The sequence below is a fragment of the Perognathus longimembris genome, chromosome 23, assembly GCF_023159225.1.
Source record: "Perognathus longimembris pacificus isolate PPM17 chromosome 23, ASM2315922v1, whole genome shotgun sequence".
In the NCBI taxonomy this organism is placed as follows: Eukaryota; Metazoa; Chordata; class Mammalia; order Rodentia; family Heteromyidae; genus Perognathus; species Perognathus longimembris.
The window spans coordinates 35,347,699-35,372,465 of record NC_063183.1 but is presented as its reverse complement, the minus strand read 5'-3'; the positions used below and the strand labels follow the sequence as shown (position 1 = coordinate 35,372,465).

At 56.6% G+C, this 24,767-nt stretch overlaps 1 protein-coding gene across 1 annotated transcript in view; it reads right to left on the bottom strand.

The window, feature by feature from the left end:
* Aqr (aquarius intron-binding spliceosomal factor) overlaps positions 1 to 24,767 on the bottom strand; it is a 46,742-nt gene that overhangs the window by 10,237 nt on the left and 11,738 nt on the right. Inside the window, exons 8-27 of the mRNA XM_048332045.1 lie at positions 24,335 to 24,435; positions 23,460 to 23,536; positions 22,426 to 22,490; positions 21,967 to 22,083; positions 21,379 to 21,492; positions 20,339 to 20,442; positions 18,109 to 18,211; positions 17,066 to 17,186; positions 14,402 to 14,543; positions 12,528 to 12,706; positions 10,584 to 10,751; positions 8,807 to 8,976; positions 7,234 to 7,475; positions 5,519 to 5,662; positions 5,050 to 5,119; positions 4,006 to 4,116; positions 3,499 to 3,608; positions 1,315 to 1,450; positions 846 to 1,055; positions 590 to 727 (exon numbers count right to left, since the gene is read on the bottom strand). Coding sequence (XP_048188002.1) covers positions 590 to 727; positions 846 to 1,055; positions 1,315 to 1,450; positions 3,499 to 3,608; positions 4,006 to 4,116; positions 5,050 to 5,119; positions 5,519 to 5,662; positions 7,234 to 7,475; positions 8,807 to 8,976; positions 10,584 to 10,751; positions 12,528 to 12,706; positions 14,402 to 14,543; positions 17,066 to 17,186; positions 18,109 to 18,211; positions 20,339 to 20,442; positions 21,379 to 21,492; positions 21,967 to 22,083; positions 22,426 to 22,490; positions 23,460 to 23,536; positions 24,335 to 24,435 — 2,622 coding nt within the window. The remainder of the gene's footprint in view (positions 1 to 589; positions 728 to 845; positions 1,056 to 1,314; positions 1,451 to 3,498; positions 3,609 to 4,005; positions 4,117 to 5,049; positions 5,120 to 5,518; positions 5,663 to 7,233; positions 7,476 to 8,806; positions 8,977 to 10,583; positions 10,752 to 12,527; positions 12,707 to 14,401; positions 14,544 to 17,065; positions 17,187 to 18,108; positions 18,212 to 20,338; positions 20,443 to 21,378; positions 21,493 to 21,966; positions 22,084 to 22,425; positions 22,491 to 23,459; positions 23,537 to 24,334; positions 24,436 to 24,767) is intronic.

Sequence of the window (24,767 nt, the reverse complement as noted above, 5' to 3'; positions counted from 1 at the left end):
CTAACTTGGCATTCAAACCAGTATACAAAACCCGTTTTAAACAAGATAAGCTATGCGCAGGAAAAATGATGCGTATTAAACTCAAGAGTTCAGGTTAGCGTCACTATAGCCAGTCACAGATGCTTAACAAAGTCAACTTTACTGCCCAGGCACTCAAGTAGGTCATGGGCTGCCCCATCTCCTTCGGTGTGTGTCACGTGATGAAGGCATTTTAATATCTCGTCTTGAAGTCTACATAGTAAGAGCATGTGCTACCCTGAAGTCAAAGGCCTTTATGTTTGGAACAGTGAATAACAAGGACGACACGCATGTTTCCTAGGGACAGTGCGAGCATAGACAGCCTCAGGTGAAAACACTGTGAAATACTAGTGCTGTTAGGAGATTTGCTAACAAGTGATGCTTTTTAGTAAAAGTAAAGCAAGATAGGGGATTCTGGGTAGAAATCACTGACTAGATGTAAGTTCACGTGCTAGTCGTACAAATGTGTTACTGCCATCCACTTTTAAGATATACCCAGAAAACGGCCTCAGCCTTAAGGAGCACACTTCCAAGTGACTGGAGGGCGAGTGAGCGAGTGAGCGTCTTTTACCTTGAAACCTAACTTGACCAAGTCATGGCGTTTCAGGGCCGCGTGAGTGCAGGTCATGGCGATGATTTTGGCTTCCTTCACCAGAAGGTACTTGGATCTGTCCAGGCCGCTGCGAAGCAGTTCGGAGGCTCTGAACTCCTGTGTGAGAGGGGGCGGGGAAATGTGCCTTCGCTTAACACACAGCCAGCCACGCAACCCACCAGCGCCTGCACACCACCACGTCAAGGAAAAAGGAAAATCCCTTGCGAACCCTTACCTCAAGCTGAGTGAAGATTTTCTTAATGTGCCTGAAGCACCCCTCGGCGATCTCCATGTCTTCCTCGTAAGATCTGCCTTTAAAGATGGGCTGAGGCGCGTTGGCAAAGTACTCGTGGAAAGGGAAGCAAGTGGCCACCTCGGCGACCGGGGGCGTGGCGCCCCCTTTGCTCTTCACTCTGCTCATGTACTCCTCCCAGCGGGACATCACCTGTGGGAGGGACCCGAGCTCACCCGGCTGCCTGACGATGCTTAGGTACCAGCAGCACCTCAGCCTTCCGACGCATGACTGATCACCAAGCGACACCAACTTACAAACAAAAGCCCTTAAACATTCACAATAGCCTTGGCAACACCACAAGTTTTCATCTTGCTCCCCTGCTCCTCGCACCCCTCTCAAAACTCGCCAAGAACCTCAGAAGCCATCTCAGTTCCTAATGGGCTCCATTACCATGACGCGCAACACCTACCTGATACAAGAAGAAGTACCCTGCAGTCTCACACGTGTATGACGCATCTCCGGGAACCCCCAGGCTCTTCTGCAATCGCTTGACTTCTTCCAAAAGTTCTATTCTTCGAGCCAGGACATAATTTACTCTCCCATACCTAGAAATATTAATTAGGTAAAAAGACAAAACTGCGATAAATTCATGAAGGTCGTAAGAGACATCACAAATGGCCAAACCCTAACATATTTATCCATGTTACTTCTTGGTTCATGTGACACAATGCAGCTGAGCGTGGACCCGGCACTGGCTTATCCACCAATATGCTACGGTCGCCTCCTTCAGTGGCGGGTGTTGTGAGCGTGGAGGTGACCCGCTGAGCGAGCAAGAAAATGCCCAGACCCAGAGGAAGGACATCAGTGGGGGCAGCTCCTAAGCTGCTACCTTTTCAACTAAGACCTTTTCAACTTACAAGAGTACACTCATTTTTTTTTTCTATTATTATTGTAGAAAATAGAGGAATTTTTATCCATGAGGAAAAAAAGGAAGACTGCTGATAAAGACTTGTAATAAAATTACAACTCCAGTCAGGCAAATCTGTTCAATATTCTGCAAATCTAAAACTAAGACTATGAGACGTTTTCTAAAACTTGTCTTAGGTAGTACAATTTTATGAATGTTCTCCCTCTACTATTTCACAAGAGAAAGTGATATCACTACTTTTATTACAAATCACTTTTTCTGTGTGTGTGTGTGTGTATGTTAGGCTGGGGCTTGGACTCAGGGCCTGGACGCTGTCCTGAGCTTTTCTGCTCAAAGCTTAGGCACTTTACCACTTGAGACACAGCTCTACTTCCAGCTTTGCAATGCTTAATTGGAGACGAGTCTCATGGATTCTCTTCCCATGGCTGGCTTCAAACCATGATCCTCAGACCTTAGCATTCTGAGTAACTAGCCCTTGGCACTGTTTTTCTTTTCCTTTTTAATGATGGCAAAGAGACAAAGTAAAATACTGAAACGAGTAAACATATACATTATCAGCAAGATAAAAAGCATAGACTATGAAAAAGCAAAAGTTGATCCCAGAATATTTTGGAACATGGAAGCATTTAAAAAAATCCTTTGATAATGTAAAAACCATAAATTCTCCTGTAAATGCAATTAGCATTCCTTTTGTACCTTTATTTTCACTGTTCGCAGTCGTGTGATTTTCTAATCACAGAAATGTCTAATTTACTTCCTAAGATAGCTTTAGTGCAAGGAAATAGGGGATAGGTCAGAAGGGCTTCCAGCTGACTCCACACGAAGAACCGAGAGCCACGGTAGCCCAGTGGTTCCTCTGCTCTGTGAGTGCAGGCAACATGCTTTTAGGGCACTAAGCATTTGGTGATTTCTGTGTACAAGAACTTGGAGTAAATCACAGTAATTTGATATTCTTCTAATATCTACGACCAGTTTACTCTAGGGTCATGTTCAATCCCAAACCTATTCATGATGCTATTGTCTTAAACAACTGCAAAATGAGTTTAAATACAACTAAAATAAGTTGCGATAAAGAGGCTCTGAGAAAACAATACTAATGGCGGAAGAAATCTGGTTTTTAAAACTTTAACCTGGGCTGGGGATATGGCCTAGTGGCAAGAGTGCTTGCCTCGTATACATGAGGACCTGGGTTCGGTTCCCCAGCACCACATATATGGAAAATGGCCAGAAGGGGCGCTGTGGCTCAGGTGGCAGAGTGCTAGCCTTGAGCAGGAAGAAGCCAGGGACAGTGCTCAGGCCGAGTCCAAGGCCCAGGACTGGCAAAAAACAAAAAAACAAAAAAACTTTAACCCACTTATACTATGTGATAATGTAATAAGGCCCAAAGCTTATACTATCAAAAGGTCATGAATTTGCTGCTTTTCACTAAATCTTCCTCTTATTTGGGAGACTAAAGCATCCTCTCAAGTGATTGTTGTCTCGTGGTGTCAGCAGCAGTGTGTGAAGATGAGCGGGAATACCGCACACTTCCAGAGCCTGGGCCTGGCCCCCAAGGCTGAGGCCGAGGGTTCAGCCCGGCCCAGCCCAGCCCAGCCCAGCCCGGCCCGGCCCGATTCCAGCGCCCCACACAGCCAGGGCAGGCTGCACCAGAGCCAGAGCCACTCAGAGCTCAACTGACCAGCTGACTGCTCCAGGTCATCCTCCTGAATGTACACCACTGCCCACCTGCTGAAGTCTTTCTCCGTCTCCAGCTCTTCCTCTCCGTGACCGAGACGCAGCAGGTGGCGCTCGTCAATGTCCAGAGCCATGATCTTCTCAAACAATTGGTTCAGGGCCTGAGCACCATTAAACAGGAAGGAGAGTGGTGAGGTCCAGTCCCTGCAGGCACCTTCTAGAACAACAAAGGTGAACTCGGAAGCAGTGCTGCCCAGTGAGGGGACCATCACCACAGAGGCGACGTATATCTACATATGTGCACCAAAGCCCAGCTGCCCACAGACCTCTGCATTTAATGTATGAACGGAGAAAGGCCCTGGCCAGAGGTGCGTTTTTCCAAGTCATAACCATTCTAAGAGACGCCGAGTCTCATCCTACTTAACAGATTGGTCTTGCACACACCATCACACAGGTGCAGAGAACTGAAAAAGGACAGAGGAGACAGCTACCTCAGCCCTGTCCATGTGCAAGTGCACACGCACATACACACATGCGCGCGCGGTCAGAGCTCCCCACCTGGTTGGAATGAGTGACAATCAGAGTCCTCTGCTCGGGGAAGTTGTGGTAGATGTTGGAGATGATCTGGACAGCCACGTCTGTTTTCCCTGTCCCGGGTGGGCCCACGACCTGGAAGCAGCAGGACCCAACACAAACCAACCACCATGGTCATAAAAAATGAAAAAAAGCACAAAAAACAAACTAGAAAAAGAGTAAATAAAGCATTTTACTATATAGATTCAACAGCACCACAGAGAGGATGGGTGAGGCAATAAACACAAGGACAGATAAACCTAGTAACTAATGCCGCAGGGCTCCTAAAAGAGAAATGTATACAACATAGAAACTTCTGAAGAAATAGCAGCTAAAATTTAAATTAACAGGCCCTAAGGGTATGCTATTTAAAACTCATTTGCAGACTAGAACTAAAATGACGAGAGGTATCATGTAAATCAATACTCATCAGAAGAAGGGTGCAATGGCAACACTGACACCAGAAAGGACTTTGGGAAGTCTGCAATGCTTTTACCTAACAGGAAGAGGGACAGGGCAGTGCTGAAGGTCTACGCACCCGTCACAGACTTTCAAAGTACATCAAGCAAAAACGAACAGAAACGAGAACCAACCAGACACCTGCTGAGTTCAATACCCTTCTTCCAGTAGAAATTGAGTACAGAAAAATGAGCAGGAAAGAAGAGCCGAGCATGAAGCCAGGGGTCCAGGGGCCTTGCTGCGAGGCGGTTCCACAGGGCAGACCCCGTCTCGGACGGCGGGGGCGCCCGGCCTGCGTCCTCAGCGCACAAGACAGGACGGACGCCTGCCACCCGCTTGCATACATGGACAACGGGTTCCAAGTAGCCACGGCCCTTGCTAGACCAAGGGGCTCCTCACCCTGCTAGGCCACGTAACGAACGCACCACACAGAAAACCCTGAAAGCACACACCGCGCGCTCTCTGGCCACGGAGACGCAGAGCCTCGTGGGGAGGCTCCCGCAACGGCGGCCCCCCACCCCCCCCACCGGAGGCCCTGCCGGCCTCAGCCCAGGGGCGGCGGTGCCTCACCATGGTCAGCCCGGGCTGCATTCCCGCGCGGATGGCCTCGATCTGCGTGTGGGTGAACTGGATGGTATTGCTGCCAAGAGTAAACACGGCTGGTTAGAGGCAGCAAGGACGTGTTGTACATACAAAAGGGGGCAGTAACCAGAGCCCTGAAGATTTGCTCCAATCTCCTTGGCAAAGGGATGACTACCTGCCCCCCCCCCCCCCGCACACATCTGGGAAAGCCGCTCTTCGCTGTCCACCTGGCTCAGCCCGCACGTGGCCTGCAGAGGCTCAGCTTCCCAAACAGCAGGCGCAGGTGCTGCTCCAGGCAGCGGGAACGGCAGCTCGCGAACGTAGCCCCGTCTCGTTTAGTTTTCATGGTACGCATCCTCAAACACCTCAGCTATCTGGCTCGCGGAACGGCTCCCCACGGATTGAACAGTTTAGGAAGCGCCCCGCCCCTCCCGGCGCGCGCCCGCCGCGGGCTTACCGTTTGGGCTGGTTGTAAGGGTAAGGGCCCCTGTTAGGGGTGACGTGCGGCTCCACAAGGAGGGTTTTTGCTTCTTCAGTGTCCTCATCTCCGTCTGAATCTTTCCTTTTCTTCCCTTTTCCACTCCGTACCGGGAAAGTGATCCTGCGAGAAGAGCAAGCAAGGCCTTGGTGCGCTGTCCAGCAGGCACCATGCAGAGTGAGCACAAGAGCAAGGGCCACCGATACGACTGTTCACACCACACCACACTCACTACCAACACAAGCCCCGAGCCGCAAGGCAGAGGGCCAAGTGCTCGAATTGGTGTAAAAAGTCTTCAGGGCAGGAAAGCCAGCCCAGGAATGGGAGAATCAGAGACACGCGAAGCCCTGTCGGCGCGCAGCACTGCTCTGCTCATGTCCTTCACTGCCCCAGAGGAGACCGGGGGACAGGCGGCCGGGAGGCTGTCCTGGAGGACAGCAACGGCGCTCACACTGGACACAAGCGGGGGGTTCTTGCTGGGGCGTCAGTGGGTCAGAAGGAGGGCAGGAGACACACGGAGGCCTTGCCACGACTCCGGGGGCATCAAGGCCCCAGGGCAGCTCTTGGCCTGATTAGGGCCAGCGCTGTGGGCTGCACTGACGGGAGACGAATAAGCGTTCCCCATGGAACAGACGAGGCACACCGTTTCTAGACCTGTGTTTCACTGAGAAGAGGCCAGCGCAGAATGGCTAAGAACCAGGGAGGCCGAGATGAGGCGCGGCACAGCAGAGCCACGAGCGCGTCAGGCTCGGAGGGAGTGCCGGCACCCACACGCGTCCACCAGCATGGAGCGGGAGGGACGGGAAGCCGCCGGCGGGGCTGCAGTGCGGGCTCAGGAGCGGAGACCACGCCACCCCCGGGATGGCGGCGGGGCTGCCATGAGAAGGACCGGCACGGCGTGGCCACAGCATGTGTTCGGGTTGAGGAGAAAGCCCGGGCGGCCACATGCAGTCCCGCGTGCGGCTCCCCACTGCGCTGCACTGCGTTTAGATGTGCGGCACACAGCTTCGTGTGCACTGGCACGAGGCACTTCTCGCTGGATTCCACATCAGGAACCTCAGCTGCCGAAGTCTGCAGACATCGCACGGGGTTATGAAGAACCCGAACCCCGCACCAGTCTGGTCCTGAGCATGCTCTTTGAGGGCACTCCGTCGGTGCTAAAAATGTATGACAGCAATCGAGGCCAGAAGGAAGCTTGTCCTAAAATCAGGACAGCGTTCACCATGCGATGTCTTCGCCTTAAGATCTGGTCTAGGATGCAGTGATCTACTTCTTTCAGCAAGCGCTCGCAGTGTGCACGTCTCTTTGCACAGTATGCGTGTGCAGATCCTTTATAGAACACAAAGCGGGCTGGGGATATGGCCTAGTGGCAAGAGTGCTTGCCTCGTATACATGAGGCCCTGGGGTTCGATTCCCCAGTACCACATATACAGAGAATGGCCAGAAGTGGCGCTGTGGCTCAAGTGGCAGAGTGCTAGCCTTGAGCAAAAAGAAAGCCAGGGACAGTGCTCAGGCCCTGAGTCCAAGGCCCAGGACTGGCCAAAAAAAAAAAAAACAAAAACAAAAAGAACACAAAGCTACTCTGGCCCTTCACCAAGAGTTAGGGATTCGGGTGTCCTAAGGTGGGTCACCACAGAGGTTGTGCAGGGAACCCCGGGGTACGGGTTCAGCTCAGTCCCCGACGCTGACCTTACCTGAACGGGGGGACCTGCAGAGCGGGGTCGTCCACCGTCACCCTGACATTATGACCAGGAAAGCTGGCTTTCAAGTGCTCGATGGAGAGGAAGGTGTCGTTGAAGTCAAGGGTGGCGATCTGGTTGGGCATTTTAGAGTAGTGGGCGCTGCTGGGGTCCCCGTAGCCTAGGATGATGTCATGCAGCCAGTCGGGGACCACACAGTCGGTGTTCATCAGGTTGCGGATGGTCTCCAGCACCGCCTGTCAGGAGGCAGAGGAAGCGTGTCGGGGAGCCGCCCGCGCGTGTGCGGGATGCTGGAATGCGGGAATGCGGGCTGGCGGCGGGCAGGGCCCAGTGCTGACAGGTGCTTGGCTAGACTGAAGCCACAGCTATATTTTTGGCCGATGCCATGTGCGGAGTTAAACAAAAGACTTAACTTAGCAAGAACAGTTTATCCATCAAGAATCCACCCAGGCGGAGTGACACAGAGCCTAGCCCTGGCCTCCCAGCGAGCACACGGCAGTCACACGCGCCAAGCCGAGAACCATGAAGAAGCTCCCGGAGCCTTTCCAATCTCTTTACGTCAAGTCCATGTCAGCTGCCGGGGCCTAAGGACTACGGCCATCAGTGAACAGAAAGTTAGAAACGACACTGAATCGTTCACAGTGGAAGATTGAGGGCCACAGTAGGAGGCTGCTGTCAAAAGGGCCTGCCAGACACGGGGCAGGCGGACTGGGGCTCCTGTTGTCCTCAGGTGGCCACGAACCTGCAGCTCTGCGTTTACATCCACTGCCCTCGTTAGTGCCGAAGCGCCCCCGACAACACAAACCACGCCTTATTCATCTTCCAAAGGCCCAGAAAACGAAACCCAATATCAACGTGCAACAGACACAATCAAGTGTGTCAGCTACTATAAAAGGTCGAACAAATTCCTCTACCTTTCACTCATTAGTAAGTGCTCACTGGGCATAAGCTGCACATGCAGGCATTGAGACAACGTGGTATACGCTGACAGAGAACTCGCAATTACACACGTACACCCCGACAGGGACGTCAGCCACACGAGTAATGCAGCCACCAGTGACCCGCTGTGAGGAAAGGCAGGGCAGCGGTCCCCACGGAAGGGGCCAGAGGGAGCGGCCGTCCTCCCTTCCCCTCGGAAGGGATGGCACCCTCTCCACGCTGCTGTGCGAGGCGTTGAGTGAGGAGCTCCAGGCTGGGAATACCACGTGTGAGTGCTGTGCCAGTGACACCAGCACAAGGAAAGAAGAGGACGCTCGTGCGGCTGCAGTGAGGCGAGTCGGGAGAAGAGGAAATGGCCGAGGCGGCCGGGGTGCAGCAGGACTCTGTCCCCAGCTTTCGGCGGAGGGGACGGTTAGGAAACGCACTGCTGAGCACAAGGGGGCGCGCGGGGAGCAGGGCCGCGGATGCGAGGGGCCGCGCCAAGCTCCCGAGGCCCCTCCGCCACACCCGCCATTATCCTGGGGAGCCGGGCAGAAGCCCAGCCGGGCCCACGATGCCCAGGCACGCCCGAAATCAACCAGCAGAAAGCAAGGCTGGAGGCGTGGAAGCCCTGCGTGCGGGCGGGCACCTTGAAGTTGTTCTCCTTGGGCTTCCTCCGCATGATCACGTTGAACGTGTCGTACACGTCCTCCGCTCCGTTCTGGATCGTGTTGGTCATGTCCTGCTGGTACTGGTTGGGGTCTAAAAACACTCGGAACGTCCTGGACTCTCCTCGAAGGTTGGGCCTGGGTTCCGGTCCTAGGTGGGTGTTTTGAGAGTTAAATGACAAGGTTATTTCGGTTTTCCTTTTCAATATTAAAGCAAACGAGGTGGTTCTTGGCTCGGAGTAGAGAACCAGCCGCCAGGCTCAGTCCACGCGCGCGTGCCCAGGGAGCTGCGGCGCTTCCTCCTTCCTTTCTCCTCCCAGCTCCCCAAGGCTTCCCGATGCCTGCCATCGCCGCACCGACACACGTGAGGACCTAGGACTCTGCGGACTGAGGTGCAGCCTCGCTGCCCTGGCTCAGCAGCCGACACCGGGATGGGATCTCCCTGGCCCGAGCTGCAAAGGCGGGCGCAGCGCACCTCGCCACGCGCGGCTGTCTTTACCAAGGCAGGCAGGGCAACGCAGACAGCGGCCTCAGGACGATGGGAACCCACTGCGCACGCTCCCCAGGCTCCCCAAGCCCGCCGGGGCAAGCATCACCACGCACCCCGCGAAGGGCAGGGCTCCCGCCCGCCGCCGGCCCCACAGACAAGCCAGAGCAGGGCGGAGGGGCGAGGGACGCCCATGGACAAGCCGGAGCAGGGCGGAGGGGCGAGGGACGCCCACGGACAAGCCAGAGCAGGGCGGAGGGGCGAGGGACGCCCACGGACAAGCCAGAGCAGGGCGGAGGGGCGAGGGACACCCACGGACAAGCCAGAGCAGGGCGGAGGGGGGCGAGGGACACCCACGGACAAGCCAGAGCAGGGCGGAGGGGGGCGAGGGACACCCACAGACAAGCCAGAGCAGGGCGGAGGGGGGCGAGGGACACCCACAGACAAGCCAGAGCAGGGCGGAGGGGGCGAGGGACACCCACAGACAAGCCAGAGCAGGGCGGAGGGGCGAGGGACGCCCACAGACAAGCCAGAGCAGGGCAGGGCGGAGGGGGTGAGGGACGCCCCACAGACAAGCCAGAGCAGGGCAGGGCGGAGGGGGTGAGGGACGCCCCACAGACAAGCCAGAGCAGGGCGGAGGGGGGCGAGGGACGCCCACAGACAAGCCAGAGCAGGGCGGAGGGGCGAGGGACGCCCCACCCAGCACACACGCCCGCCTTCCTGCTTTTACATGGACATGTGCATGTGTATACCGTGTTTACACATATTTGTACTCTACTTTTTCATTCTTATATAATTTTCTAAAAGATCATATCCTTCACAGTTTCTAGTCCACAAGCTTTGATAATACCACACATAGTCCTCGTGCTTATTTATGAGACACTGCGAGACCCTGCAAGCTGTCTACCGTAGTTTTGGGTCCCATTGCGTCTTTCTAGAACCGCGGCAGCAGGGGCTCACCCGTACTTCCCAGTCTTTGTAAGCTGCTTACAAAGTCACAAGCAAACCAGACAAAGACACTGAGCACACCTGCACCTGTGCACACTGAGCACACGCGGGGGGCACCCCCGTCCCTGCGCGCACACACGGGGGGCGCCCCCGTCCCTGCACGCACACACGGGGGGCGCCCCCGTCCCTGCACGCACACACGGGGGGCGCCCCCGTCCCTGCACGCACACACGGGGGGCGTCCCCGTCCCTGCACGCACACACGGGGGGCGCCCCCGTCCCTGCGCGCACCCCCGTCCCTGCACGCACGGCGCGGTGGCTCACCGTCCTCGATGACGCGCCCCTTGTCGTCCAGCATGCCCTGGATCTCGCAGCCGCGGACGTACACCAGCCCCACCTGCTCGATGAAAGGCCGCCGCCGGTCGAATTTGGTCCCGTAAGGTTTTGTGGGACGCACAGTAATTAAAAAGCACACGTCATGTTTACGAAGACCTAATAAAACACAAGGACACTGTCACTCACGGGAACGCCATGCGTTCAGTCCCGTGGGTGGAAAATTCTGATATAAAAAACATTTCAAATGTAAGGGTGACCAACGCCTTTTTGCATTGTAACACAATTAGGGGTTTTCTTATCATCTTTACTATTCAACATCTCAGCAGTAATTAAAATGAAAGCCTCTTTTTATGTTAAAATTAGAAACCTTTATACCATGAATGCAGCGCTGAACAAGGCTCCCGAGTCAGGCTCCGGCGGCAAAGCTGGGTCTTCGTCACCATTCTTATGTTTAACGTTCTTAGTAAGTAGCCAAAGATACAGCTGCCCATAGTTCACCCGCCCCGCCGCCCGCCAGAGACGCCAGCCTGCGGCCCAAGCGCCCACTCGGGAAAGGCGCACGTGTTTCGGGGTGACTGTCAAGACACAGGAGGCTGGCGCCAAGGCCCAAAGCTCCCCTCCAGCAGGTCAAAAGGGGCCTCTCTCTGCGGACTCCCAGCGCCCCTCCGAGGACGCAGCCCGGGAGGCCAGGGAGAGGACGGTACGGGTGGCGTCCCGCACCACCTGCAGTTCTGACCAAGATGGCACTGCGCGAGCTGTGAGGGCACTGCTTGCTCATGGTGGCGAGCAGACGATGAAGTTAAGAGAGTCACTGGAGCCTTCACAGTCAGCGTGGGGAAAGCCACAAACACATCTGCCTCCCACCGACACCCGGGCAGAGCAGCCGGGCGCGGGGACACCGAGGGAGCAGACCGCCTCGCCACGGCCCCCCTGGACCCGTGTTCGAAACCTCCACTACGACAAGCCTGACCTCGCGGGCTTTCGGGAGCAAGTCCAGCTCCCACTTCATTTGCGCTGTGGCGTGATGGGGGCGACCGAGAAGAGGACCGGGGTCTCCAGAGGAGTTTAAGCTGGAAATGCTCAAACCTTCTCCAAACAGTTCCCTCCAGGCTGGAGAGCCATATCCCGATTCCCGCCACCACAGCACCGCCCACCTGAGTCCTCCACCCGCTGCCAGGGCGGGGAGGGCGGGCAAGAGGAGCAGCAGAAAGCAAAAGGGAGATCAGGAAACGCGCGCGCGTGTGCGGCCACACATGTGGTGGGTGGGTTATGTGTATAATCCTAGCTGCTCAGGAGGCTGAGCTCTGAGGATCCAGGTTCAAAGTCGGGCAGCCAAGTTCATGGGACACTCACCTCCCACTGACCAGCCAAGAGTCAAGAGGTGGCACCGGGACTCGAAGGGCACCCTGCAGCCACGAGCTCGAGCCTCCGCGCTGGGCACCGACGCCCTCCCCAGCCCTACTGCTTCACTTTGGCTGCCTTTTCTCTTGAAACTACCACTTTTTACACTGTGTATGTACAAATTACACAGGGTTTTCTCCCAGTTTCTAGTGAACTCGAATGTTTTTAACGTTTCCGTGTTGATCCTATGAATCTATAGCTACCTTACAGAATGTATGACTTGCAATGCCTGCAAACTGCAATTTTCAGAACTCACAGTCACGTGATTTGGGGCTAAAATACAAAGATACTCAGGTGTCTTTTCTGATCCTGGTTACTTTAACGTCTAATAAGTAGAAAAATCCCTCTTTTTTGTTTTTGAACAAGATTTCCTTCTGTAGTCTCGGCTGGCCGCAGCTGAGGTCACAGGTGTGCACAGGCACGCTTGGGGTCAAGTGCCACTTGTTAAATTTGCACAACTACGAAAGAGTGAAAATTAACAGCAATACGGCTGCGCGTGCTGCTAGTGCTGTAAGGCGAGGAGGCGCCTACCTTCCCACTCGTCTTTGATGTGGTCTCTGACGTTGAGATTGATGGTGACGTCGGCACGGACCCGCGTTGGCCAGTTTTCACCGATGTTGGGTTTGGCAACTTCAACTACCGTGAACGCCACAATGGGCTGGGCCATTCGCGCCCAACCACCGAACACGACACCACCATACTCAGACTGCCTGGAAACCAAGCAAAGGTGCTTATGGAGACGGCAGAGCTCCGCCCGCCCGCCCGCCCGCAGACAGGGAGCACTAGCGAGAAGACAGTGTTACTTGGTTGCGTGGATGCGTGTGTGCGCATGTGCCAGCACAGCGGCTTGAACACGGGGCCTCACGCTCTACCACGCAGGCCCCTGCCTTCCAGTGGCCCTTTTCTGTCCTTATGCTTCAGATTTTCCGTCAAAAACAAAACTCGAGGGCACATCCACAATCTGTAGCAATGCCCACAGTGACCGGCCAGCAGTCACCGGCACGCCACGCCACGCCACGCGACTCCAGCCCGGAGAGATCGGAGCGCCCCAGTGGGCAGGTGAGGAGAACGGTGCTGCAAGGGCCGGCCTGGATCTTTCTACTGGGGATATTTTAACAGCCTTATGGTATTTACGAAATGCACTCACTGTAAATGCAAGGGCTTGGAAGAATCCAGTTTCAGAATGCTTCTCTCCATCCTCACACACCCCCTCCTCTTGTCCAGCAGGGGCCACGCCCACGTACCCACCAGGAAGCCACGGGTCCACTCCCCCCACTGCCCAGTGGCTTCACCACTGATAGCGAGACCCACGCGCCCGCGGCTGGGACCCGGGGCCACAGCCATCCTTCTTCAAAGATGGACATCAGGAATGTAAACTTAGAAAACCCTAAGGTGACTCCAAAAGTGACATTTCCCTCTCCCACCATAAAATGCAGTAATTAAGTTTTTCCCTCTATTAATAGATCATAAAAGCTCTCAGTACTTTTGTCGTGTTTGGTATTTAAAGTTCCCCCGGGGGGAGGGCAGCAGGACATGGGGACCCGGGGTGGGTGGGGGGACGGCCCTGCTTACTCAGCCCACGATTAAGTTAAAAATACTCTGCGTGTGCCGTATAATGTTACTCAAAATAACTTCATATAATAACCAGTGAATAGCACGGGTGTGAAGAGCCGCTGGCTGTGAGCGAGCGTCTGTGTGGGGTGTGTGTGTGGGGGGGGGAGGCGGGACTCGCGTGGGCTCGCCTGCGGCGCGGTCAGTGTCTACACACACGCCCACTGCAGACAGGGCAAGGTGAGCTCAATGCACACCAGCACGGTGACCACCTGTGCACTTGTGTTTCACACACAGGATGAAACAAGGAGTCCCATCTGAAAAACGAATCCTCAGTTTCACAGCGTACAGTGTGCGCAATGTGTCACAGCTGAAACGAGCCAGCAGGAAGGGAATCCAAGGCACAGGGAAGAGGGCCTCAAATAAAGACTTCAACGAGATCCTGGAGAAGGGGTCCCCTCGCCTCGCCGTACCCCGTCCTTGCAGCAGCTTTGCACCCCTGTGGCCCACCTCCCTGCCACGGCCCCCTACGCCCTGCTCCCCAGCCCCCCATCCACCTGCACCCACACAGACGCGTGGCTCCTGCCCACGGCGCACACCTGCAGTCCCAGCGACTCAAGCCCGCACCGAAGCCAGCCTGGGCAGGAAGTCTGTGAGACTCCCACCTCCCACCAACTACCAAAAAGCTGGAGGAGGCGGGGCTGAGGCGGTCCAGCACCAGCCTCGAGCAAAAACAACGCCTGGGCCCCGAGTTCAAGCCCTGGTCCACACACACACACACACCCCTCCTATTAGGGAAGGCATGGTCACGTCAGTGCGTCCCAATCGCTGGACACGTCTTCAGATTCACTCACCATGGCTTCATCCTGCTGACACTGTCCTCAATGTCCTGACGAATTTCGTATGTGGATTCTAAGCGGAAGAGGTTAAAATTCCTCAGGAGGTAGTCATGGAGAGTCAAAAACTGCAAATTCAACTTGGGAAGAGCAAGACAACCTGAAAAAGAAAATCAGTAATTGAATTATTCTTTTTCTTTTTTTTCCCTTTTTTGGTCGGGCGTGGGGCTTGAACTCAGGGTCTGGACGTTAGCCTTGAGCCACAGAGTCACTTCTAGTAAAAGTCACAGACTTTCCTACCCAGGCTGCTTTGTACTATGATCCTCTGATCTCAGCCTCCTGAGTAGCCAGGATTACAAGCCACCAGTGAGCCACCAGTGCTTGGCTGAATTCCTCTTTTAATCATTTACCCCATGTATTAAAAACAGCACTCAAAATTCGACAAGAATCTATCGTCTAAAAAATAGTAAGCTTGACGGTATCTTAATCTGCACACAGAAATTAAAACCAGGTTAACAAATACAGTCAAGGATGAAGGACCAATCTCATTAATAATGCATGTAGCACGCACATCCGTGATTCACACACAGTGCCTATTAAAAGTATAGAAATTCCCTTAGTATCCAATTAAATTGGACAAATGTTCAAGTCAGTAATCGCCTCATAAGCTCAGACCCAGTGGAAATGTGCCATGAAGATGGCGGGGCGCCTCCGGGTGATCCCGGGTGATCCCGTGGCCCTGGCGGCGCCCAGCACGGCCTCCGGGTGATCCCGGGTGATCCCAGGGCCCTGGCGGCGCCCAGCACGGCCTCCGGGTGATCCCAGGGCCCTGGCGGCGCCCAGCACGGCCTCCGGGTGATCCCGGGCGATCCCGGGTGATCCCGTGGCCCTGGCAGCGTCCAGCACGGCCTCTGGGTGCCTCCGGGTGATCCCGTGGCCCTGGCGGTGCCCAGCACGGCCTCCGGGTGATCCCGGGCCATCCCGGGCGATCCCGTGGCCCTGGTGGCGCCCAGCATGGCCTCCGGGTGATCCCGGGTGATCTCGTGGCCCTGGCGGCGCCCAGCACGGCCTCCGGGTGATCCCGTGGCCCTGGCGGCACCCAGCACGGCCTCCGGGCTGGAGCACAGGCCGGGCCGATCGTGCTGCTGCTCCACGCCTGCTCCTCGCGCCCAGGCCCCGCAGCGCCAGCCATATGGCACCGCCACGCTTCATTCCAAGCCACGAGTCCCATCCCCACCATCCTTACCCCCGTCACCAAAGCAGCAACAAGAAACGGCAAGGCAAGAAGCACTCAGGGACAAACTTTCCACACCACTTACGTTAGTCAATTCTAACCTGTAACTGGATTCTGTAGCACCTTTTGATAGCAAGTTATTACTTAAAAAGTTAAAATGTCACCGGGAAACCTTCACTGAATTAGCACATGTAAACGTGAAGACCAGGGACGACTAACACCGCAGACATGGAGACTCCCAGACGTGGGCTGCGATCAAAGACCGAGACCCTGGCCAAGTCCCGCTCTGCACGCAAGGAGGTGCCGCTGTGCCAACAATACCCGGCCACGCTGGGCGCCGGTGGGTGGCTCACGCCTATAACCGCAGCCACTCAGGAGGCTGAGATCTGAGGACTAGGCTTCAAAGCCAGCCCAAGCAGAGACGTCTGTGAGACTCTTATCTAGAATAAACCACCAGAAAACCGGAAGCAGAGTTGTGGCTTAAGTGGTAGAGTGCTAGTCTTGAGCACAAAAGCTCAGGGACAGTGCCCAGCACTGAGTTCAAGTCCCATGATGGACAAAAAAGAAAAGCAATATTCAAATATTCAATATTCAAATAGATGCTGTGAAGGCCCCTTCACAAACAAACCCTGTAGCCACCTCCCTGCTGCACCTGACAGCAAGCCTTTCCCACGCAGCCCCGCCCCGCCGTCCATTCACCCTGAGCACGGATCCTACACCAGCAAGCACACGCACCACGCACCATGGCTGGACCCCGGCCGTACACCTTTTAAATGATGTCTTTAAAACAGACTTCCCCTAACGATCTACTGTGTGGAATAAATACTTCCTGCACTTCTTCTGAAGTATCCCCTCGGGCCATGCAGACAGAATGCATTAGCAGGGGACGGGCGCCCGGCACCCGGTACCATATCTGGCCAAATAGGCAGGTGAACAAATACACACAGCTGAGGGTTTGTCACCGAGTGATGAGGTTTTTATGTTTGTGTCTTTGACTCAAGGCCTTGTGTGGCGTGGCTGGTTATTTTGAGATGCGAGTCTCAGGGACTTTTCTACCCGGGCTGGCTTTGCAGAGTCCTCTCGCTCTCAGCCTCCGAGTAAGTGGCTGGGATTACACGCGTGCACCACTGGCAGTGTCCAGCCGCTGGTGGCTTTTTTGTGTTCATTGTCTGACATCCAAAGAATCCAGGAGCTTTTAAAAGAAACTGCAAAAAACAGCTTGTATCCACCGCAGCCCACTCGTGACACATGGAGCATCAAACCTCCTTGCACACGTCGTGTTTTGTCATTGTGCTCTAGGAGGGTGACCGCACTGTAAGTGAACACAGGGTCTTGTGCTCCGCTGTGCTGGAATGTGGGCTAGCTGCTGGCGGTGAATGGCAGGACACACAAAGACCAAGTGATGTGTGTGTGAGGCCACACTCCAGGTCTGAGTTCCTTACACTCACCTTCCCCAGAATAGTACTCGGTCGGGACGATGTTCTCGTCCCACGCGATTTTCTCTGTCGGGTACAAAGGCATCCGATTCAACTGCTGGATCTGAGAGATGCGGCGTTCGTGGCGGGAGACCTGGGAGCGGAAGAGTGAGGTGCACTGGGGCTCACGGCGTTTGCACGCCCACTACAAGAGGGCGTGCTCAGGGGCTCCAGAGCCCCGACGCCCTCCACCACCAAAGCACTGTGTGGCACAACCAACCACAGGAGCCAAGTGTTTTGGCGGAAGGCAAAGGGCAGACATAGGAACGGAGGGAGGAAGGGTGAGCAGTGCGGCACTGTATTCAATGAGCACGGTGCAAACTACTGAACTATGGTGCTTGTGGGGAGGCAAGGAGGGAGGGAGGGGACAATGAAGGAAGTGTGGCACTGTACAAGAAGCCTTGTACTCGTAACTTGACTTTCCCAACTGCAACCTCTTTGTACACTCATTAAAAAAAAAAAATGGAAAAGGAGAGCAGGTATGTAGAAAGTGAGCTACATCTTCGTGCCATCAATCAACCAAGGGGGAGTCTCACCCGAGGGGAGCCTGCGCAGTTAGAGGGGCACTTACTAGACCCCTGGAGGCCGAGGAGAGGAAAGCCGCTCCGGCTGAAAAGCGGAGTCAGCCGGCTCCTCCCTCGACCCAGCCCCCATGTCAGCAGCGCAGGGTCAGTGCCTCACGCCTCTCAGGTTTCTCGTGAAACACGACGTGGCATGTTGTGAAATAGTGTCAACGCACGTTAGAGACCTCGGGAACGCTAGCCATTGGCATGGACTATGGTTTAAAAAAAACAACCCAGAGAGACTGAAGCCAGGGTCCCGGGGTTAGTTTCCACTGTAACACTAACTTTTTGGGGGTGGGTGGAAGGAAGGCAAAGGAGGGGGCACAGGAATGGAGGGTAAGAGTGTCCATGCAAGCTTGCGCCTCACAAGACGAGAGGGGGCAATCCTCGGTCTCCCTGCAGGGCTCTTCATGTTGATCTGTGGAAAGCGGCAAACACTAACTTGGTACTCACCAGCAATTCCAGAAGGAATTCCTTATCAAAGGTGGTGTCTTCGTTCTTAGGAAGGGTTGGCAACAAGCAGAGGTACGACGCCACCTGGTGGAGAGTGTTTGAACTGCAGGACGAAGAATATTCGCGTGAGCGTGCAGGGACTGCAGGTGGTGGCTACAAAGGAGAGACTCCCACCGCAGGACGCGGGCGCCCTGGGCGCAGCTCCCCCAGCGTCCCCAGGCTGCCGTGGGCCTGCGACCCCCAGAGGGATCCGCGGGGACGCTCCCTCGCTCGAGGCAGCCCCGGCAGAGCCACATTCAAGCATCTTTTAAAGCCAATCTTACTTAACGAGCTCCTTGAGGAAGCACTGAAAGCGGCTAGCTTATTAAATCTGGACTTTCAATACCTGTTTTTTAAAGTTTGCGTGCTGAATGGGAAGCGTGTGCTTTGCACATCATTTTTTGCTTTTGTCAGAGGACGCCCATTTATTTTGAGTAAAGAATGAGTTTTGTTTTGTCTTTAAGCAGGAACGGAGTGAGTTTGTCAGATCTGAGCCGCAGCACTGCAACTGAGCCCCGCCCCCCCTCAACCCCCTCTGCAGCCCAGCCCGGGTGCCACGCTCCTGTTCCTGTATGTGCACACGCTGCCTGGGGCTTGAACTCAGGTCCTGGGTCTGTCCTGGAGCTGTGCTTGCTCAAGGCTAGGGTTCTATCCCGTGAGCCGTAGTTCCCGCTCTCCAGGCTTTTTGAGTTAGCTGTAGTTAAGAATGTCGTGGTCCTTCCCACATGGGCCAGCTCCCACCGTGCTCCTCAGGTCTCAGCCCCCGAGGGGCTGGCACGACCGGTGTGAGCCACCAGACCACAGCAGACCACATTCAGCTTTATGCAAACAGGAGTTCTCCTTTCTCCTGGGTGTATCTTTACTTAATTCTTCCACTCACTCATTGAGTCTGTCTTGCTTTGTAGCACACTTCACGGTGCACGGAGCTTACGACCCTCCTGCCTCAGTCCTTTGAGAGCTGGGATTCCAGGTATGCCCCTCAGTGCTCTAGTCGTTAGCTGGGAACTGTGAGCTCACACAGTGACAAGCCGCCCCCACCAGCCGCGTGGGGCACCGCAGCACACCTCCCCCCAAGCCTCACTGTGGGCTCTCCTTTTTCAGGAACGCCGGGATGGAAACGTGCATCTCCCTAATGAGCAGAGATGCTGCTGCCTGCCTTGGTCAAGTGCTGGTTTCTTCCTTTGCTATGGCAATGCAAAGTTCCTTTCTCAACCCCGCGGCCGGGCCTCTGGAGGGCCGCTGCTGCCTGGCAGGCACGTTTAGTCCCCGTTTTCTTCCAGTCTCTATCAACTCCATTCTCTCAACAGTGGGCTTTGATGAGAAGACAATTTTTTTTTTTTCCAAGTCCTGGGCCTTGGACTCAGGGCCTGAGCACTGTCCCTGGCTTCTTTTTGCTCAAGGCTAGCACTCTGCCACTTGAGCCACAGCGCCACTTCTAGCCTTTTCTATATATGTGGTGCTGTGGAATCGAACCCAGGTCTTCATGTATACAAGTCAAGCATTCTTGCCACTAGGCCACATTCCCAGCCCAACAACTTTCAATCTTAATGATGGACGATCTATCAATCTTTTTTGTTACGCCCTGTGTCACGGATGTCTTGGTACAAAGTACCATGACAAAGGTTTTGGTGCTGACAGCTAAGTTCCGCGTTAGTTTCCAGTTCATTTGTGCGAAGGACATGAAGTTACGAGATTGACGCTTTGCATATGTCCGATTCTCTTATCTCAAACCCAGAATACAAGTTGCCTTAATAGTCAAGGTTATAAAGCGCTGCCATGGCAGGAATACACGCACACACACGAGCCGCCGGGGGTACAGGACACACAGCTGCAGGGGCAATGGACCAGCAGCCCCGAGACAGCCTGCTCTGGAGCACAGCCGCGGCTGGACGGGGAACTGGCAGGCCCAGCGGGAGGGGCGCCGGCTGCAGCTCCTCCCCCGCCGCCCAGCCCAGCCCGCGGGGCTCACGGGAGGCTGCAGGCCCAGCGGGAGGGGAGCAAGCGCACACCGCTCATTGGCAGGTGTTTTAAGGAGACGCAGCCAGCAGTTACGGGGTAGCGAGCAGAATTTCGGGGGACGGCCACGGGCCCCCGCGGGGCCGTGGTCCAAGCACATCCCGGGTTTCAGGGGAAATGGGATGAGGGCTGCTAGGTGTGGTGGAGGGGAAGCCCGCACCCCACGTGGCCGTACCTCAGGGGGCCGAAGAGCTTGACCAGGGACGCGCGCGTGTCCACCTCCGCCACGTTGGAGAGGGCAAAGTCGTAGAGCTCCGGGAAGTGTGCGAAGGCGGCTCGCTAGGGGAGAAGGGCAGCATGGGAGTGAGCTCCGCGCCCGCCTGGCCCCACCGCGCCCACGCCCACGCCCCACGCGGCCCTCCCCACACGCCTGGCCCCACATGCGGCCCTCCCCACACGCCTGGCCCCACTGTGCCCACGCGGCCCTCCCCACACGCCTGGCCCCACCGCGCCCACGCCCACGCCCCACGCGGCCCTCCCCACACGCCTGGCCCCACCGCGCCCACGCCCCACGCGGCCCTCCCCACACGCCTGGCCCCACCGCGCCCACGCCCACGCGGCCCTCCCCACACGCCTGGCCCCACCGCGCCCACGCCCCACGCGGCCCTCCCCACACGCCTGGCCCCACCGCGCCCACACCCCACGCGGCCCTCCCCACACGCCTGGCCCCACCGCACCCACGCCCCACGCGGCCCTCCCCACACGCCTGGCCCCATCGCGCCCACGCCCACGCGGCCCTCCCCACACGCCTGGCCCCACCGCGCCCACGCCCACGCCCCACCGGCCCTCCCCACACGCCGCCCAAGGCAGCCAGAGCACGTGGACCGCGGGGAAAGCAGAGGAGCCGGCGTGGGGCACACACGGCAAGGGCGCGCAGGCCCCTCGGGCCACGGTGGAGAGAGGCCCAGAGACAGCCGGGTCTCCCGCGCCCCAGGGGCAGGTGACGGGGTCTGGGGCTGGGAGACGCCCTGCCGGGCGTGTAAGGAAGGCCGCCAGCGCGTGCAGGACTCTGCACCAGACGACCGGGAGCGAGGGCCGGCGAGCAGGGCGGCGAGGCTCTCAAAGCTTAAAGAAAGAGGCGTGTGCCACGTGCAAACACGGCGAGACGCTTTCGTAAAGACTGACCGCAGGGCCCAGGGTTAGCACGCTCAGGCCGGGGGCTGGGCCCTAGGAAGGGGCCGCGCGGGGGAGCTGCGGCGGGAGCCCTCACCTCACCTGCAGGGACGTGATCCGGTCGTAGTGGATCGTGGTCATCTCGTTCTCTGTAAGCGCGTTTCCCGTCTGGTCGTTAATTTCAAAGCCCGTGTAGAACTTAAGCATGTCTAAAAGCTGAGAGGACAGACTTCAGTGAACGAGCTGTGAACTCGGGACCGAGAAAGACAACGCTACTAATCAAAACTTCTAGCTGAGTACCGGCGCTCACGCCTGTGACCCCAGCGACTCAGGAGGCTGAGATCTGAGAATCGCGGTTCAAAGCCAGCCCGGGCAGGAAAGCCCGTGAGACTCTTATCTCCAATAAACCACCAGAAAACTGGAAGTGGCGCTGTGGCTCACAAAGTAGTAGAGCGCTAGCCTTGAGCCGAAGAGCTCAGGGACAGCGCCCAGGCCGAGTTCAAGCCTCACGCCTGGGGAGAAAAAAGGACTAGAAAACTTTTGCAATTTAACACTGTACCACCAACACTTCAGAACCAACCAGGACGTGTTTCACGCATCTGGAAACTGACCATGTCTCTCTCTCCCTCCTGGCACTGGGGATTGCAGTGCGGGGCCCCGCCCGCTGCAGGGCCGGCCGCCCGCCCTCACCTGGGAGAAGAGGTGGCCGTCGTCCTCCCTGCGCACTAGGGTGGAGAGGTAGCAGTGGACCAGGAGGTGGGAGTCATCCAGGACAGTGTTGAACCAGCGCCGTGTGGGGAGCAGGGCCTGGGGGAGTGGACGCGTCAGGACGCGTAGTACGCGTGCACCCCCCCACCCCGGCATGGCACCCGAGCCCCGGGTGAGAGCCGTTGCAGGCAGCAGTGGGAAGGGCGAAGGGAGCTGACCCTCGCGGTGGCCGCCCCCTCCGCCTTGGCAGGATGGAAACGCCCGCCTCCCATCTCCTGCAGACAGGAAGGAAGGAAATAGGGTCCTAAACAGCACCGGACGGGGCGCAAACGCCTTCAAACATCTCAACTAAAAACCCCGGGAACAAGTGGCAGCCCAGGCCGCTGGCCCGGGCGGAAGCCGCCACGGCTGTACGCGGTGCCGAGAAGGGGCGCGGCTCACCTCCAGATCGATCATCAGCTCCAGGAAGCGCTCGCAGTAGTGAACTTTGTCCATCGTGACGGGCTCTGGGTGGGGGAGGCAGCGTGTCAACCTCCCTTGCCAGGAGGGCTGCCGCGGCACCGCCAAGGCCTTCTGAGCCCCGGCACCCCGTCCCCTGCCCGGGCTCTGACCTCCAGGAAGCTACTCCCAAGAGGCTGGCAGGGCGCGGGGGCTCAAGTGACAGGGTGCTGCCTTGAGCACAAAGAGAACCTGGGACAGACCCAGGTCCTTCGAGTCCAAGCGCCAGGACTAGCAGGCATGCGTACGCACACGTACCCGCAGGCACACAGAGCAACCACTGCCGCAGGCAAGCACTACGCCCCGGGGTCACTGACGCGCTCGCGAGGCCCGTCCGCCCCACGGCCTGCTCCAGCACACCAGCTCCGCCTACAGTGGCCGGCCCAAGTGCTCGCAGCACCCACGAGCCCACCCTGCAAGAGCCGTGCACAGGAGAGTGGACGGCGTCGTGTGAAAAAGAAACACTCCCGACTCCCATACGCAAACGTGGGCTGGACGTCCTTGCTCATGGTTAAACTCCAGACCCCACACCGCGAGAGCAGCTGGGAGCGACGCGCACCTGTGCGGAACCGTCTCTGCTGCTTTCTCATCGCAGCCTAGGTCACACAGCTGTTTAAGGACGTTAAAAGAGCAGCGCTTAATGGCTGGTTTTCTTTCATGTAACTGTCATTCCTGTACAGCTGAAATCTGAAAAATTCTTCTCTCCCAAACACCGGACGCTGGGGTCCGGAGCTGGCTTCCAGCACCTCATTCAGAACCTGGCTCCAGGAAGCAAATCCGGAAACCAGTTGCTAGCTAAGACCTTCCCGCGAGCTGCAGGCGCCTCCCGTGAGCAGCCAGAATGGCAGAAAAGGGAAGGAAGGACTACGCTTCATCCTCACATCCTAAGATCACCCTGGTGTCTAGACCAGGGACGAGAACATCCCAGAGCCACATCTACCTAAGTCCCCAGGCGAGCCACAGAGAAGAAGAGTTACCAGAAAGTGGGATTGACTTCAGCACGGAGATGAACTTCTGGATGAGCCGTGAGAGAAACCGCCTTTCCTGGTAGGCCCTAAAACCAAAGACGCCCGGGCAGCAAGTTATTCTGAAACCTAGCCATTTCCAAAGCAAATGTGAACGCTTCACACGCCTTTCTCCCACGGCTCACAGGTTCTATTTTTTCTTGACGTGGAGACCACAGTTTGAACACAGGGCATCTCTGTAAGCTCAGTGCCACAGGCAGAAGAGCCTGGCTGGGGCTGAGAAGCCTGCACCCCCACCCGCACCCCCACCACCCGCGTGTAGGAGACACCTCCATCACGTCAGTAACAAAAGGTCTAGGCGCGAGTAAGTGGAGTGCGCCAAGGGCCCTCAATTTCACTTCCCCGACTAAGCAGCAAGCATTCAATCAGGCACTGCGCAGATGCAAATGAGCACGCCAGCCCTGCTCCGGCTCCGGCCTTGCTCCACAAGCGGTGCGCTCACAAGAAGCGCCCGTGTGCAGCAGGTGGGCGGGAGGGAGGGAGGGCAGGCTCCAAGGGGAGAAGGGCTGGGGAAGATGCTAGGGAAGCTGTAGAACGAGAAGGATGGACGGCACATGGATCCAATCGGCAGATTAAACGAGGTGCAAAGCCAAAATGGCAGGTTTTCAGGCAGCAGGGGTCACTTCAGGGGCAGCCACGGGGGAGGGCGGGCCTCCACGGGAGGGCCCACGTGCAAAGAGGCTGTGGTGAAGGGGCCGAGGCTGCAGGGAGCTCGTGGGGAACCTACACACACCTGACATGCACAGGTCCCGGTTCGGCCACCAGGCCTGAGAAGCCAGACCCCCTCCTCCCACAGCCCCGGCCCGGCCTGCTGCGCGGCCACGTACTGTTCCCTCGCGTCCGCAGACATCTTCTCATCATTCTTCTTAATCAGGTTCCAGAATTTCCTGAGTTTGGGCGTTTTCTTTAATTCCAGCTCCAGCCGTGCCTGAAAGACAGACGTGGCATTCAACCTCCTGAGCCCAGCTTCACAACCAAGACACCACCCCGAGGAGGCGTCCTAGCACAGGACTGCCCCCGAGAGAGTAAGAGACCCTGAAAGCCACGCCACGAATAACTACGTTTAAAAGTAACTCAAGTGTTTTCTGGTCAAATTTTGTAAGCCTAATAATCAAACTGCTTATTCCTAAAACTATGTCGTAAGCCATAGAACATGTATGAACATAATCATTGAAACCTGGAATGAGTCTCAAATAATGAACATAGAACAACTCGCCAAAGTAAACACGGGTTGAGCTGGTCAGCATAGTCGACCTGTGA